Raw genomic sequence first — 16,647 nt, forward strand, 5'->3', positions numbered from 1 at the left:
TATATTAGCATGTTTTTAATTTGTAATCAAATTGCAAGGTGAGAATTTCCCTCTAGTGTATAGCAGAGGAAAAAAAAAAGATACAAACATTAGTGAATGCACAGCAATTGCACTAATATAGAGCTGTCAGTTACAAGGCATCTTTACCAGAAGGCAGGATACAAAGCATTCACACTCAGATTGTTTATTTAGAACAAGTAATGGTTACAATCATTAGAAGAATATTATTTACCATGGGTGTTTGAGTGAGATCCCTTCAGATCCTTCATGGCTGCATCATCTTTCAGGAACCAGAGATAAAAATACAGGTTCTCCAGCTCCAAATACACAGATTCTTAAAACCAGAGTGTATATACCAAGCCTTACACTTCTCTTACCAATAGGAACTTGCAGTCTCAAGAGTACATGACTGTGTTGGAGCAAATGTGATGAGGAGTCAATCAACCAACATATATTAAAGAAATACAGCTACAATCAGGACAAGAAACCAACAGACAAGGCCTGGCTGCTTTGTGATTAAAAAATGTGTTCTTTCTTCCTACTGACCTCTCTGCTTATACTCCATTTTATTCAGACGCACATGATGCTGTGACAAAGATTCTTAGACATGGTTATGTTTCTACTTCCCCAGTTTCATTATGTTACAGAACATGTAGGCTTGTATCCGTTAGCACAGTGAAAAGGCACCAAACAGCTTTTAGATATAAGGGAATTGCTGGCAAGCTTGAGCATACAAGCCCAAGACAGAACAGGAACAGAAGTTTCCATGCTGTCAGAGGCACAGTGAAGGTCACTGTACCATACAGAAACTTCTTTCATCCTTGGACAAGCAATCAAATATGCTTTCCTGAAAAACCCCTACAAAGCTATTTCCAGTGTTTTGGAAACTGCTCGGCAGGTGAAAGACTGACAACTTGCTGTCTTCATCTTATGTAAAGTCACTTCTATGAGACACCAAAGATGTCCCAGTAATGTTACTCAAAACGAGTACTCATCTTTGAGTAAGGTGAACTCAGAATCTTAATATGCAAGATAAAGAGGTAAATAAACCTGCTACAAGATGTAGCCAGGAGTGAGTCACTAAGGTTAAAGATATTGAAATAAAAAACAGAGTAATCTTCAAGTTCATGGGTTCTGGAAAGAAACACAAATTAAGACCAATCTCAGGGACTGTCCTTTCAGTTAGATAAGGTTTTTTAGTCCTTGATAGGTTGTAGGGACAAAATTAGTTCAGATAACCAAAAAAACACTGATAGCAACAGAAAATCCAGATCGTGAGTCACATGAGCCCACTCAATCTGCACAGTAACAGATTCTTGAGACAAAGGAGTTTTCTATGAATTCCCAAGTAAAGGCTGATAGTTAGGACAAAGCTGGAAAGTGCAGCATAGAAGGGCACCAAAAACAGCATCTGCAAAAGCTGGTTTAGTTTCCCATAGTTGGCATAACCACAGCAGGCTTGGCAATGGTGGCATCTTCCTCTTTCCATTGAGAAATGACAGTTTTCAGCTGTGTATAGAACTGCACTCCCTGGACGAAAGGAGAGATCCACAGATCATATATTTGGCCTTAGGAATTTTTCAGGTCTATACTAGAGGTATCTAAACCTTTTCCCCTTTATCTAAACGGGATTGATTTTCTTCTGTGGAAACAATTCTTGTCAGCCCGTTCTTTTTACCAGTTTCACAAAGATTCTGATTCTGTGAGAAAGCTTGCTAGTTATTGCTCCCTTCTCAAATCTCCTAAAAAGACTTGCACTGTTTTACTTAAGGGAAAAAGAAAGAGGAATGGGCTATCTATGATTGTGACATAGATATGGCTTGGTTGAAATGGCTTCAAAGTCTCCTCACTAATGAGGTCTGATGCCCACCTCCCCATTGCCATTTATAACATGATTTATCACAATTCAACCCAACAGAGTACTCTGAATCAGCAAGTTACCTGTTTGCCATAGAAATTGGTGTCCCCTCTGAAAGAAGCACGAGAGCCGGTGAAAGAAAACATGGGCAGAGGTACTGGGATGGGAACGTTGATACCCACCTACACCAAAGGAAAGCTGCCATATTAGTCACAAGAAGTAGCAGACTGCAGAGCACTTTCCAAAAGCTTCTGCATTTTGTTTCCTTATATCTGAGGCTGGGTATTGCTGGCTGAGAGTGTAGGCTGTAAATGGTGTGGGTTAAACGCCTACGTATGTGTAATGTGTAAACTCACTGTAAATGGTGAGGGCTAAAAGCAACAATCCTGGCTGGAACATACCTGCCCCACATCTACTAAGTGAGAATACTTCCGAGCTGTGGCTCCATTGGTGGTGAAGATTGCAGTTCCATTCCCATAGGGGTTATTGTTCACCATCTCAATGGCATCATCCAAAGTGTCTGCTTCCAGCACCACTAGGACAGGCCCAAAGATTTCCTCCTTATAGCAAGTCATGTTTGGCTGCCAATACAAACAGCAGAAAAAGCAGCTTGTATAAAGGATTTAATAAAAAATATCCTAGTAAATAGGATATAAGAAACACATATGCTGTTAGTACTCATGATATTCCTAGGATTACTGATCATACTGCATTGCCACAGGCCATCCTTCAGTCCTCCTTACCTCTTCACCATTTCCCATGCCCTGTCCTCCATCTAGTACACTAAAGAAGGCATCACTTTTCATCTCCAGAGTGCTTTCTGCTTTTACTGCCTGCATTACAATGAGTACTTCACTGACACTGTGCAAGGGAAGGCTGAACCCTTTATGGCCTTTCTATCTGGTGATCACTGATTACTGACTGATTTGGCTAACCCATTTTTCAGCTGACTCTGCAATGTACTCTTTTACAAGCACTGGTTTTGGTCATCTTACCTTGACTTTGCCAAGGATCGTTGGTCCAACAAAATTGCCGTTTTCATAACCCTTCACTTTGACATTACGTCCATCCAGGAGAAGGCTGGCACCTTCTTTTACTCCTTTCTCAATCAGACTGCAAACCCGTTCCTTAGCCTGGGGACTGATTAGAGGCCCAAGGTCTGCTCCAGGCTGGTCTCCTGTGAAGAGGCAGACACCCCAAGTTTTTAACTCTGACAACTTCCTTTTCATAGGCATCTGGGAGATAACTACACTGGCAGGAAAAATCTGAAAATCATGATGTTTCCAAGACACAGAATAAAGATTGGAGACATTGATGAACAGGAACAATAGCCTGGAGCTCTCATCATCAACAACGAATCACCAGGAAACCAAAATTCAACAAAAGATTCTTCTCAAGGAGACTTTTCCCCTTTGCAGCACTTTATTGAATATAAACAAAATATGATTTACCTAGAATTAGTAACAGTCTAGATTTTCCAAAGTACTTCTTTCCATTTTTCTTTATTTATTGTATGCTTATGACAAATTGGAAGGATCTTGAAATGAGGTTGCTATGTAAATGACACATATCAGTTAAACATAGGACTTAACCTCAAATCTCCAGTTAAAACAAGACTGATCCTGTAAACATTGCATCACATTCCCACCAGCAAGCTGAAAACATATTCCTACCTCCAAGTCTAGGGCTGAGTTTCCCAATCCAGACAATCTCCTAGCTCCTACCCCTACACATCAAATTTGTGGTGCCAATAGCTCCAAGGGTCACAACACAGTATGGCAGATAAGCTGACCTAAAAAGCTATGGTTGTACAGAAGTGAAGTACCTTGTAAAAATTATCTCAGTCTGTACCTGCATTTACTCGTAGGTTTTTGGCTCTGTCCACAAGCTCTGGCAGCCATTTCTGAGCTTCTCCTACTAGAATTGCTGTAGACAGGGCCATGCAGCGTTGGCCAGCTGCTCCAAAAGCAGCTCCAACCAGCTGGTTCAAGGTATTCTCTTTATTGGCGTCAGGCATCACCACACCATGGTTCTTGGCTCCCTGAAAAACAACACACACAGTCTCCCATTCATAACCACCCAGACTGCTTCTTCTCTAGCCCTCTGGCAATGACTTCTTATAGTAACTATGATTCTGCTACCAACAGGCTGGCAAGAGAGCAGCCTTATCACTTAGCTATCAGCAGCCAAGTCAGCGTTGGCTGCTGAGGGGTGTGGTCTCCGTTAACACTCAGAGGTACTCTATGTGCTAAAGTGTGCTCCGTTCAGAGACATTACCATGTTGGCCTGGACTCTCTTGCCATTCCGGGATCCTCTCTCATAGATGTACTCTCCAGCCTGATTAGATCCCACAAAGCTGATTGCTCTGATATCCGGATGGTCACAAATGAAATTCACAGCTTCAAACAGGAAATAATACATTATAACTGTGGTGCACAAATGCTTCCCTCTGTTCCCATCCCCGCAGTGCTAAATCTTTGTATATTTCTTCTTAGCAAAATTCTGGCCTCTGTGTTTTCTACATCTGAGTTCCCTGAAAGCCTGTCTGCAAATTTTCACTCACTTCTTAGCACACATACTCCTGTCCTGTCTTCATACTCCTGACTCTCCTACACCTTTTCATGCTTTGGGCACCTCCCAGGGCGTCTGAGCAATGCCAAAGTGAAGTTACTGTTCTCTATTTGTACCATCGTGTCGTGAAGCTACATGTGTGCTGTAAAAAGCAGCATGTTAGGAGCCAGGATACTGCATTCACTTGCATAGTCAATGAGGCATTTAATTCTTGTTCAGGCTTCCTTGCGAAACCAAGATGATTTCTCTACGTATTTCAGTTGCAGTTTAGGTTGCTAAATAGAATTTGAGCACTTACATGCCTTGGGAACTCTGACCCCAGTCCCCAAAATTTTGTTCACCGTATCTCCTGAAAGATCTGGTGCAAGGTGACAGAGAATCTCCCACTCACCTTCAGCTTCATCAATAGAGCTGAGGCATCTGTCCAAACCTATCCAACAGCAGTGGTCTCAGACTCTCCAACTGGCCCCTCCCACTGAGCACACACCACAACACGTACACTCGTCATCTCCAGGAAGGGTGGTTCTTACCTTCATGCTGTCCATGGATGATATTCAGGGTCCCATCGGGGGCACCAGCGTCCTGAAACAGCTTGGCAAGGAACATCAGTGCTCCTGGTACACGCTCAGATGGTTTCATCAAGAAGGTGTTTCCACAAACCATAGCCATGGGGAACATCCAAAGGGGAATCATGGCTGGGAAGTTGAATGGTGCAATTCCAGCACAGACGCCCAGAGGCAGGCGGTAGGTGTAAGTGTCCATGTCTTTAGTGATGGAGGGCATGGTCTCTCCAAGGATGAGGGATGTCACACTGCAAGCATGTTCAACCACCTCTGTGGCAGAAAGGGCAATAGGCTGCTGGATTATCTGTTAGCAACGAGTCCCCAAACTCCCTTTTCATTACTGCCTTGACCCACCTCTTTCTTCCAGCCTCTTCTCCCACAACTTAAAACTCATTGTGCTCCAGAAAATCCCTCTGCCAAGCGTTGTGAACAAATTATGAATGGATTCTCTCTTGACCACACTACACATCATCGTGACAGGAGCACAGACACAACAGCCCCAGGACAAAATGCACAGGTATAGTATTATTGTACCACCTGGGACTCAACCTTACATAACTGAGCACAGGTGAGAAGTTCTTATCCCTTTTTAGTAATTTGCAGTCACTCCTAGAGAAAACTCTAACAAACTGGAAGTGATTTAAAGATACTCTAAGGAAACTCTTCAGCTTAGAGTTACAATTGACACTTTTCTTTGAGTAGGGGCTATAAAAGGATCAACATGTACAGAGCCATCTCAGGAGACCTCATCCCTTCCTGTGGGTCCTCAAACGCCCTTTTTTAACAGGAGGAGCCAGCAGCTTACGGAGGCCTCGGAACACATCTCCCTCAGCATCAGCCAGGGTCTTCCCTTGTTCAAAGGTGATGAGTCTGGAAATTTCTTTCTGCAAATGGAAAACACAACGTTCATGAATGTTAGAAAAGTACCCACCCATGAAATAGAGCGCCAGGATAAGACAATTAACAGAGAGTTGAACATCACAGTGCACAGACTGAACAGAACCAGAAAAGCCTATTCTGACTGATTTTCTCCTTGTAGACAAGAAGCCAATAACCCACACAGCTGACATTTTAGAAAAAAATCATTCTAGGATGATTTGTACTCTAATGCTTTCAGGTATGACACCACATACACACCAAAAAAAGCAATCAGAGAAACCCAAAAACATAGTGACATACTTGTCTTCATCAACTGGCACATAGTCCATCAAGACTCAAAGTTCCTTCTGTGGTCTCTTGGTAAAGGGACAAATTCAGAATAATATTCCCTAAGAAGTGCTGCCTCTCTGTTACCATTTGATGGGAAGTGTTTTGCTGCACCTCTTGACAGTGTCTCAGTTGGCTCCTCAATCATGGCAACACCTCATCAAGAGCTCTGTAAACCCTGAGTCTCTCAATTTAGTTCCTAAAATCAGCTGCAATGCATTCAGCCACAGCCATCACACACACTCATGATGTCTCACCAGATTGTCTTTGATGAGTTGTTGATAACGAAGAAAGATTTGCTGGCGACTCAAAACCGATGTTTCTGACCAGTTCCAAAAAGCCTTCTTGCAAGAAGCCACAGCTGCCTCCATCTCACTGGCTGTGGCTTTTGGTACACGGCCAACCACCTCATTTGTGGCCTGAAAAGGAAAACAAATTGCATCAAAACTCAACTTTTCCCATCTGTTCCCACCATTCAAGAGTCCTTTCACAACACACACCTAATATTCTTGTTCTACAAGAAGTTGTACTTCTGAGGGCAGAGCACAAAGGAGAGGCCTTCCCTGAATGCACACAAAAGACCTGGGCTACAGCTGGAGTAGTTCTGAAAACCTGCACTCCAAGTATCTCAAACTAGGCACTCAGAAAACTGCAAAGGCAGTGCTAATTTCCAAGCTGGAGTTGAAGTGACTTGTCTATCTTGAAATTTCTAGAGACTATAAGGCAAAAGTTTCTGTGGGCTGTGGTCTTTTCCCTCTCCATCGTCTTGGCTCATCTGGCTGTCCCTCTTGCACATTAAGTGAGGCAATATTCCTTTGGGAAAAGCAGTAAAAGCAGTACATGACTGTACAATTGCCATTGATGTTACCTTACCTATACCCCTAGGCCAAAGCACTATATTTATAAGCAACTTTAGGTCTACAGTATTTTAACTTCAAGCTTATTGCCAGTTTAACCTCCTTCTAATGTCTCTTAAAAATTAAATCTGCTTTGATATGACAAAAATTTCAGACATATCACTACTCAAAACGAGGAAGAAAATTAAACAAGAACACTGCTTGCTACAGACACCAAATGAGCTTCATGAACATGGCTTGCTGCTCTGATCATTTCCACAGAATAAATGAAAATAGAGCTTTACAGAGAAGATTTGGAAGCTGCTGTTTAAATGCTTACTATGGAGGTCAAGAGGGTCAGAATTCTGAGTGCAACCTCATTTCCATTTGTCTTTGGTAGAGTACATAGACAATCCAAGTGCTACTTATCTATTTTGCACTGCATAGCATCCAGCTTCTAACTTCTCTGTGATTATTGTGGGTCACAGATATCAGAAGCTCTCTGAAAGGAGAGGGGCTTCAGCTGTCAGGATTTTTCACCTTTTTACCCTGAGAGTAATATCAGTCCTTATCAGGACTTCACATTTAGCTGGCATCAAATCACACCCAGATGATTTCATATACAGGGTGAAAGATACCTTCAGAAATTTGACATACTCATCACAGAGCCTTTCTGCAAGAAAAACAATATAACCAGAGTTTAAGCTTTTCTGGAGATCAGGGGCTTACTGTGTGAGGGAGGTAAAGGAGATAGTAACTTTTCTGAGACTGACATTTCACGTGAAAAGGAAACTGAGAAGCCATAGTCTGCCTTAAGCTCCAAGTCTAAACCTTTCACAAGAAATAGATCTATGTTTTTCTTCTGCCACATCTCTGAAGAGAGGCACAGACCTTCGTTGCACAGTGATCACTATTTTTATAAGCTGAGACTGTTTCACTTACCGGGTTGTGGATATCAATCCATTCAGTAGTTTTGGACTCGATAAACTTCCCATCAATGAAGAGTTTGGTTGTTGGCTGTGGAGGACAAAACACTGGACAATGAGTTATTTTTGTCTCAACGTGCCTAAATACCAGTGTGCCATATAACATGCAAGACTTCATTTACTGAACCACTAGAGAGTCTCGATCCAGTCTTCAAAGCAAGACCCAGCTAACTGCTCTCTGCCCCATTTTTCTCTCACTTTACACCAAAATGGCCAAAATTCTTTCTAAAAGCAGTTATAGGAAAAATACATTGCTCAGCTTAGGTTCATAATTATTTCAATCTATTTAATCAAAACCTGAAAAACTGCAACTCATAAATGTTCAGAAGAAACAGTTAATAATTCACTTCATGGAATTCCATGAACCCAGTGCAAACTATACCACTGTCCTCTGTGCCTCCTTCCCATCAAGCCACTAAGCAGGTTCATCTTTCCAGTTCATAGCTTTAAGCAGAAAATTGGACTTTCTCCACCCCCTACTTGGTCTTGCAACTAAGAGCAAGGAACCTGCGTCTGTGGAGTTCACAGTGACTGCCCTGGCTGGCAGCACAGAAAACAGAACCTTCTCACTCAGCTGCAAAGGAGGCACAAAGTTTTAAATAAGGAGTTCAGGCAAACATTGGACAGAGCAGAAAGCAGAGGTGAAAGCTGTAATTAGCACTAGATAGGCAACAAAACTGTACCATGCAGGAAAACATATTGTGATTGTATAAATTAAGAAACTAGAAAAGAGGAGCTGACATTGGGAGGTAAGGAGAGAACTATGAGAAAGCAAGAACCAGTTATCATGACACAAACCCATGACGTGGGGAGAACAGGCAAAAGAAGGTGGAAATGGATCTTCTGTGTTTGTCGGAGTCTAGGACATCCTAGGTCGCCCTGAAGGGTCTGAGACCTGGGTAGGAGGGTCTGAGACCTGGGCAGGAGGGTTTGGAGACCGGACAGGGGGGTCTGGGATCTGTACAAGGGGGTCAAGCCAGCCTCACACAGAGCCCAGGAGGACACTGCTTTTGATCCCTGTCCATGGGAGTGAATGCCCACATTGTATGAAGAATCACAAGCCAAGAGAGTTTGAAATAAGTAGTAGTTGGTTTATCATAGAGTGTAAATGTAGAATCTAGGATTTTTAGTGTATGGGCTTGAAGAGGCAAGATGGTGGAATTGGGGAGTGGTCCTGTCCTCCTGTTCTTGTTCTCCTCCCCCATTTTCTGCTAAGTTGGATCACAAGGATTGGTTTAGAATAGAAATGACACGTTAACATAGGTAGTAAGTATTGATAAAATTTTGTAAATAAAAAGTACATTTTGGTTGGTGGTTGGGTCGAGGGGACCGTACATAAGGTCCGGGACCCTCTGATCCCCCCCAGTCCGCCGCGTGTCCTGCTCTGCTGGGGACGCCTTGCAGAGCTGAGAAAGAACTGAGAGATAATGAAGAATAAACAACCTTGGAGACATGGACTGGCAGGCTCTGTTTGTCTTCCCTGACTCTGGCGCTGGACCTTTCAGGCAAGAAAAGCTTGAAAATCCTACATACCTCAGGGAACAGAACCCCGAGGTGAATCTCAGGTGAATCTCATCTCAGCCCTGAGATGTATTAATAACAGAAATTGGACAGATCAACAGAACTGGGATATAAACCCAAATATATCAGAAAACTGAAGAAATTATGATGTGGAATTATGAAAGGGAGGCGAGCACTTGGATGCTATCCAAGGTTTAATGAAGAGCAAGATATCAGAGGAAGAATTAGGAATATAAACTGTATTGGGTAGGCAAGTAATGACAGTGAAAAGTGGATGAAAATGAAAAAAGTGAGCAACAATGGTAGCTGGAACAAACTGAGAAAGCTTGGAGATGAGAAAGCTAGGATCAAAAGTGTAAAATAAATCTGTTAATGGACAAACAAGACCTAATGATCTGGAAAGCAACACTAGGAGAGAATTAAAATGAAAAAGTTGCAGATGATTATGTAGCTGGAATCACACTTGTGGAAGACAGGCAGAACTCTGCCTATGAAAAAGCAATCTCCTCTAGAATCTGGAAGGAAGCACAGGAAATCTGAGTCCCTTGACCGAGTTTCCTGACTGTCAGAAAAGCTGCTGGGCTAATACTGCTCTAAAGAACGACAAACTCCTACGGCTCTCAATCACTCCATTAGCCTCAGTGCCACGGATCTGCAATGGAGCTACAAGATCCTGCGCTTTATGACCCACACTTCGCTGCAATGGAGTTCATTCAGTTTTTTTCAAATTGCATTAAAAGGGTATCTCAAAAATTGCACATGCAACAAGAAATATTTTAAGCAAGCCAGGAAATGCTGGATTAAGATTAATTGCACTTTTCCCATAGAATCGCCGCCTTTTTTCATGTAGAGAATGCACCTGCTGTGGAAACATGGACGGTAGTAAAGCAGACTATTTGAGGAATGCTGGTTTGGAGTTCGGAGAGTGTGCAGCCATCGACAGCGGAAGAAAAAAGGCAGTACAACAACTAAAGCTGTTCGATTCGGTCCGAAGGAAACCAGATCCTCTCTCTGTCGCAAATAGATGCCATGGGGCCACTCCAGAGCCATCAGGAGTACCGCGAGGTGACGGGCGCTCAGCGCCGAAGTCTGACAAATCGGGCACGGAACTTTTTTCCGTCGCTCCCGTCGAGCACGGAGGCAGTGCCCATGTTTGTTCCACCGGACCCACCCGGACCCACCGGGGTTCCGCCGAGGCGGCGGGAACGGCCTTGACAGAGCGGACCCGAGGGAAGTGCCCGTCGGGCAGCGGCGGCGCCGCCCGGGGCTCTCCCGCGCCTCCCTCCCCGGCCCACCGGCCCCGCTCCGCGGGACGGGCACTCACCACCGAGGAAGAGAAGGACGCGGCGACTGAGGTGATCCAGGGGGCACCGGCTCTCCGCGGCAGCTGGACGAGGGGAAGCACAGACCACTCAGGGCGGGTCAGGAGGCACCTCCCCCCGACCCCCCTTCGGCTGCTCCCCGCCCGGGACCGACCCCCCCGCGGGGCCTCGGGTCCCGGTGAGCCGCGACCCCGCTGCGCCCCCCGAGCCGCGGGAGCCGCCGCGGGCCGGGGGCCGCCGCCTCACCCTGAGCGCCACGCGGCGCCGCCCGCCCCACGCTCCGCGCGCCGCCGCCGCCGCCGCCATCCCGGCCGAGGGTCGCTGCTCCGAGGCCCCCGGCGGCGCCCCCCGCCCCGCCTCTGGCCCCGCCCCCTCTCGGCTTGCAGCCAATCGCCGCCAGCAGCCGCTGCGGCCACGCCCCGCGGGGCCCCCGCCCCCCGTTCCGGGCCGCGGATTGGCGGAAGGAGCCGAGCCGCCCTCCGAGGGCCACGGCCCGGCCCCGCCCGGCCCCGCGCCGCCCCGCGGCGGCCGCGAGAGCGGCACGTGGCGCTCGGGGGCGGGGTTTGCTGGCCGCTCCCGCTCGGCCGCGGGCAGTCACGTGAGGCGCGCGCCATGGCGGCTCCCGCGGACGGTGAGGCGGGAGGGCCGGGCGGCACCGTTGCTCCCCCGCGCCCCTCCCCGCCCGTCCTCCCCTCACCCCCTCTCTGTTGCAGGCGCCGACCTGGAGGCCTCGCTGCTGAGCTTCGAGAAGCTGGACCGCGCCTCCCCGGACCTGTGGCCCGAGCAGCGTAAGTGCGGCGGGCCCGCGGCGCCGAGTCTGACAGCTCGCGGTGGGGTGGGGAGAGCCCGGGCCGGGTTTCCTTGGGGCAGCTGCACGGGCCGGGCTGGGCCCGCCGGGGCTGCCCACAGGGGCGCTCACACCCCGCCAACCTCCGCTTTCTCTTCCCAGTGCCCGGGGTTGCCGAGTTCGCCGCCTCCTTCAAAAGCGTGAGTGAGCGCTGCTTTGGCTTTCGCGTTTCCTCCTTGCATGTGTTGGTAGAGCTGCAGGTTCTCTTGCGGCCTTTACATCTTCTATGAACCGTATCTCAGTAATAACTCCAGTATATGCTATAATATTCCCTTTGGTTTTAATGTGCTTCTTTTTTATATCTTATGCAGTCTACTGTATATAAGAATTATACTTTGGAAGAAATAAAGGCTTTTAAACTTCAGAAAATTCTGGGTTTTGTACTGATTTTTGGTTTGTGGATGGTAGTACTCCGTTTTTAACTCTAAAATGCTCAGGAAAAAACAAGACTAAACATAAAAGTATCTTTATGCAGCACACTCTCGAATTTTTCCTGTTAGTGTAACTAGTTTTCCATACAGATTGCACTTCATTGTATAATTCTAAAAATGGACTTTTCTGAATATGAACGTATATTTTTTTTTTCCAAAACAGCCCATTACAAGTTCTCCTCCCAAGTGGATGGCTGAATTAGAAAATGATGATATTGATATGTTGAAGGGTGAGTACAAATATTGTGGGCAGGAGTTGCCCAAGCAAATGGAAATTTAGTACTTACTTAAGAGGCTTAAAACACTTGTTCTTTAAATGTTCTGATAGTAGCCCTATGGCCTGAGATCTCTAGCCATCATATTTGCAGAATCTCCAATTCAGAAGTCTCTATCTTGTTAATGATAGATATTGTCATTAAACCAATTATTTCTAAGAGCCTATCCAGGTGTCAATGGCAGGCTGATTTTTCAAAACAAGCAGTGTAACACTGTGAATATTTCAGTCACCTTGCTTAGCCATTTTTATCACGGTATAAACATAGTGAGTGCATCCTGTGCTTTGAGAATCAGTGTGAATTTTTTGGAGAGGCCCAGGTGAGAAGTTGGTGAGTAGCTTAGACTCGTTGATTGGCTTGTTCAGAGGTGCTCTGTGTGTGTGTCTTCCCTCACAGATCCAGGAGCTCTAATGCAATGGTGTGGCTGTACAGGCAAGTTACAGAAGGATTAAGTAGCATGCACACTTGCTGCATGTTGCAGCTGTTAGTTTGCAGCGAATGTCCTTTGGCGTGCTCTGCCTCATGTGAATTCCGGATGGTGATGTGTGACCATGTCACAGTGACGTGTCACAGCTACAGAGTGAAAGTGAGATGAACGAACCCTGGCTTGCTCCAAGAAATGGGCTTGAACTCACATTATTGATGTAAAATAAATGCATTCCCTTGCGTACTTTTATATAGCTCATTCACGTTGCAATGTGAACTTACAAGAACTTCTAAAGTATGGGTCAAATTACTCTTTGCAATGATGGCAGATTAAAGCATGGACAGTCATGGCTGTCTTTCTCCTTACGTTAAAATTAGGAGTGGAGTCAGCTTGAACTTTGAACGTACACTGTTCACTGGAACAGATCCTGGCAGAAGTATGGTTTGAAAGTGCTCTGTGAAGTACTTAACAGGTGAACAGCTACTGGAGGGCTATAGACAGTGTTAAAATTCACCTTCTTCTCTCTTCTTAAGAGCTGGGGAGCCTCACTACAGCTAACCTGATGGAAAAGGTTCGTGGCCTGCAGAACCTGGCCTATCAGCTGGGACTGGATGAATGTAAGTGCTGTACACAGATATGACTGACTGCATTGCAAATCTTTTCACTAAAGCATGTGCTTGTACATTTGTAGCTGGAAAAGTGTGTTGGCAGGTTTGGCAAGTATTTGACAGTTAGTGACCTCCTGCAGCAGGATGAGAGAATGAGCTTACATCTCCAACTTACAGCCTACCTGCATGGGGGAAAACATGTATGTCAGTATGGTGTTACCCAGTGGCACAGAGACTTCTGTTCCTGAGTTAACATTGTCTTAAATAAATCAGGTCACTTTGCTTCATTTCTTGCTCAGACACTGAAGTAATTCTCAGAATACTTCAGAATTCTCAGAAGTGGCAGTACTTCTCTCAAATTTCACTCACTGCCTCCACAGTGAAACTTTTGTTGTTCATACTGTTTTCTGCTTCTGTAGCTGTTACTTTTTTCTGCACTCAGTTGTAGTGGGAAGTGATGTCATTGAGTAACAAATATGACCTGCATCCCAATTGCAAACAGCCAACTGTTACTGTGTTTTTTTGAAGAAACAGCTTTCATTGTCTCATTTAGGACTCTTGTTAACGGATTGATCCAGCTTTGGGGTTTTTAAGAGAATTGTGGAGTTGTTTTTAATGCAACCCATGCTACCAACACAATTATTTTTTCTGTTTAGTTAAGCTCTAACATAGACCTTGGTTGCAATTTCTCTTGGGCTAATACACAAAGCACCAAAAGTTTCAAGTTTTTCACCTTCTTTCAGTGGGTAACACAATTTAGTAATAAACCTTAAAAGTCTTTCTGACTGCGAACCTAGGAGAGCCTAATGCATTCTTAATAACAAATCATTAAGCTTGTTTTAATACACTTCAAGTTCATTTTGCTTTCTGTCCTAACATCTGTTAAGACTGTGTAAAGCATTTGGTGGAGTAGAAGTTAAAGTATAACAATGTAAAACTGAGTCAAATGCAAAGACTGTCTGATGATTTGCTTTCTCAGTTAAGTTGTAGGCTCTGGTGTCAGACAGTGTTCTGCTAAATGGACTTTAGCAGAGCCTGAGTTGCAGTAAGGCTAGGGAGGTGTTTGTTTCCTTATTGCACATACAATATCTGTTGCATGTGTTTCCATTTGTTTTTACTGAGAACAAGTGCATATGTAAAGACAAAGTGAGTGAAAACTGAAATATCTGGGGCTCAACAGTTATAATTTAAGTCTTGAATTTTCAAGCTTTTTGAAAGGTTTCCATGCTTGTACCTTCTTGTCACTGAAGGCAGTTTTCCTTTACACTGTAATCCATGGAATACTTTGTGTCTCGTAATATACATTTATCTTTGGAAAATTGTTACCAAAAATTAGTTGTGGAGTTTGAACAGAAGCTGCTCTGGACTGTTTTCCTACTACTATCATTAGGTTATATTCTCTTATGGACTTAGGTAAGTGAGAGAACAAGAAAAAAATCCAGAAGATCTATTCATTAAACTTGAGGGAGTTGTGGTTTTGTCTCGGGTGTATCTGATTTAGTTATATCTCCGCACTGAAGTCTACTAGTCCCCTCTTGGCTCGGCTGGTTCATTGAAACTGGCTGCCAAAAGCAGGACAAACCCGCAGCTGACCATCTCCTCTAGATGGCAGCATGAGGCCTCCCGCAGAAGTCTTGGTTTCTTTCTTATAGAACTCTGACACTTCAGTTACGGTTTGAAGCTATTCTTCCCAAGATTCTTTTTTTGTGACATATTTTCCTTTCAGAATGTGCACAATCCTTTTTTATATTTTCAAATGTTTCATCAGCAGTGAGGTTGAGAGACAGCTCTGCTTCATTGTATTAGCAACTTCTCCTTCTAACTCTTCTCTTCTAGATCTCACCTCAAATCCTTCATATTTTCAAAGACTTGTTTTCATCCAAGTTATTAATTACATGCTCTGCAGGACCAGGGTGATTCCTGCAGCACTCCATGAAAAATGTATCTATAGAGTGACATTGCAATCATGTTGTGAGATCTGTTATACCCAGTTCACAACATACTTTATATCAGTTTTGTGTTAGAATTCATTAGGCAAAGTGCTGTGGGACTGGGTATCTTTGGAAAGTTTATTTATTGAGATACTGTTGCATTGAAACATTGAAATCTGAATTAGCATTGAAATCTGAATAATTGATTTGGCATGATGTAGTTTGATAAATTAATAATTACTGCCCTGTTTCTTGAATTCATATGAACCCTCTTACTGTTGTGTCTATATAAGTGGGCTTTCTTGACAAGTTTGGACAGATGTATTGGATGTTTTGTCCATCTTGATGAGACATCTGGCTTTCATCTAGGAACAGTTGAAACTGTTATCTGAGTTCCACATTTTTATTATCTACAATTCCAGCTGTCTCTAACTTTTTGGCCATGGATATCTCAGTTCCTCTTTTGGTTGCATGCTTTTCACAGATTTCCTTTCTCTACAACTGACTTCCTCCCCTCTTTTTCCCATAGGATTACCTTCACCTTCTGTAACCCTGGTTAGTTTGTTGACTGCCCCATGGCTTCTGTGAATCAATTTAATTTCTCAACATATAATTTAGCTTTTTTTTTTTTCAGATTGTTCTTCCACTTTCTTCCTGACATGCTAGTAGGTGGATTCTTGCTCAGAATATTCCTTGGAGAATATTCTTCCCTTCCTTAGCACAGGGTTCACATCAAAGTATAGCTTTCCTTGAGTGAAGCAGGACTTTTGAAGCATGAACCATTTTTAAAAAAAGTTTTACTTTTCCTCTTTAACACAGGCTTGGGTCTCTTTTGTATTTATTCTTTGTTAAAAGGTAATTCTGGAGTTCTCTAGAAGCTTCTAGGCTCAGGTCCTTGTACCAATAAAGTAATTTTAAAATAAATTATTTTTCAGCACTTCTGAGGTTTTAGCTTGTCTTTCCTTGTCTGCTTTTTAAGCTCTGTAAAATTCTACCTCATAATTTTGCTTGTAGCTGCTTTCCTCTTTTTGTTTTGGTTCTTAGAATTGCAGAAACATTTAGGCTGGAAAAGACCTCCAAGATCGTGAAGTCCAACCTCCTCACATTAGAGCTTCTATATTCCTTCTGCTAATTAATTGTTTTATTTGTTAGAATAATCAAAACCATTTTTAGTATTAAAAGTCCTGCTTTGTGTCAATTTTACTATTCCTTTTAATGTGGGTATTTTAAGGGAGAAGGAATTGAGCTCGATGAATACACGGACT

General features: G+C 44.0%; 2 protein-coding genes across 4 annotated transcripts in view; one reads left to right on the top strand and one right to left on the bottom strand.

Annotated features, from left to right (window-relative positions):
• Window positions 1-11,227, bottom strand: ALDH6A1 (aldehyde dehydrogenase 6 family member A1). The gene is made up of 12 exons (XM_063398964.1): window positions 11,110-11,227; window positions 10,866-10,928; window positions 7,977-8,051; window positions 6,456-6,617; window positions 5,798-5,876; window positions 4,960-5,262; window positions 4,136-4,257; window positions 3,710-3,899; window positions 2,854-3,035; window positions 2,260-2,439; window positions 1,942-2,040; window positions 1-1,530 (listed from the first exon to the last, which is right to left on the bottom strand). Exons 1-12 carry the CDS (start codon window positions 11,167-11,169, stop codon window positions 1,426-1,428), a joined length of 1,620 nt encoding a protein of 539 aa, XP_063255034.1. The 5' UTR covers window positions 11,170-11,227; the 3' UTR covers window positions 1-1,425.
• A 134-nt stretch (window positions 11,228-11,361) lies between these two features.
• LIN52 (lin-52 DREAM MuvB core complex component) overlaps window positions 11,362-16,647 on the top strand; it is a 61,016-nt gene continuing 55,730 nt past the window's right edge. For all 3 annotated transcript variants that reach the window (XR_010080562.1, XM_063398977.1, XM_063398978.1), the window contains exons 1-5: window positions 11,362-11,494; window positions 11,577-11,651; window positions 11,813-11,850; window positions 12,305-12,371; window positions 13,377-13,460. Coding sequence is in view for 2 of the 3 variants with exons in the window: in XM_063398977.1 (XP_063255047.1) it covers window positions 11,476-11,494; window positions 11,577-11,651; window positions 11,813-11,850; window positions 12,305-12,371; window positions 13,377-13,460 (283 nt within the window). In the remaining variant the exon portion in view is untranslated. The remainder of the gene's footprint in view (window positions 11,495-11,576; window positions 11,652-11,812; window positions 11,851-12,304; window positions 12,372-13,376; window positions 13,461-16,647) is intronic.

Source organism: Prinia subflava, chromosome 5, assembly GCF_021018805.1.
Source record: "Prinia subflava isolate CZ2003 ecotype Zambia chromosome 5, Cam_Psub_1.2, whole genome shotgun sequence".
In the NCBI taxonomy this organism is placed as follows: Eukaryota; Metazoa; Chordata; class Aves; order Passeriformes; family Cisticolidae; genus Prinia; species Prinia subflava.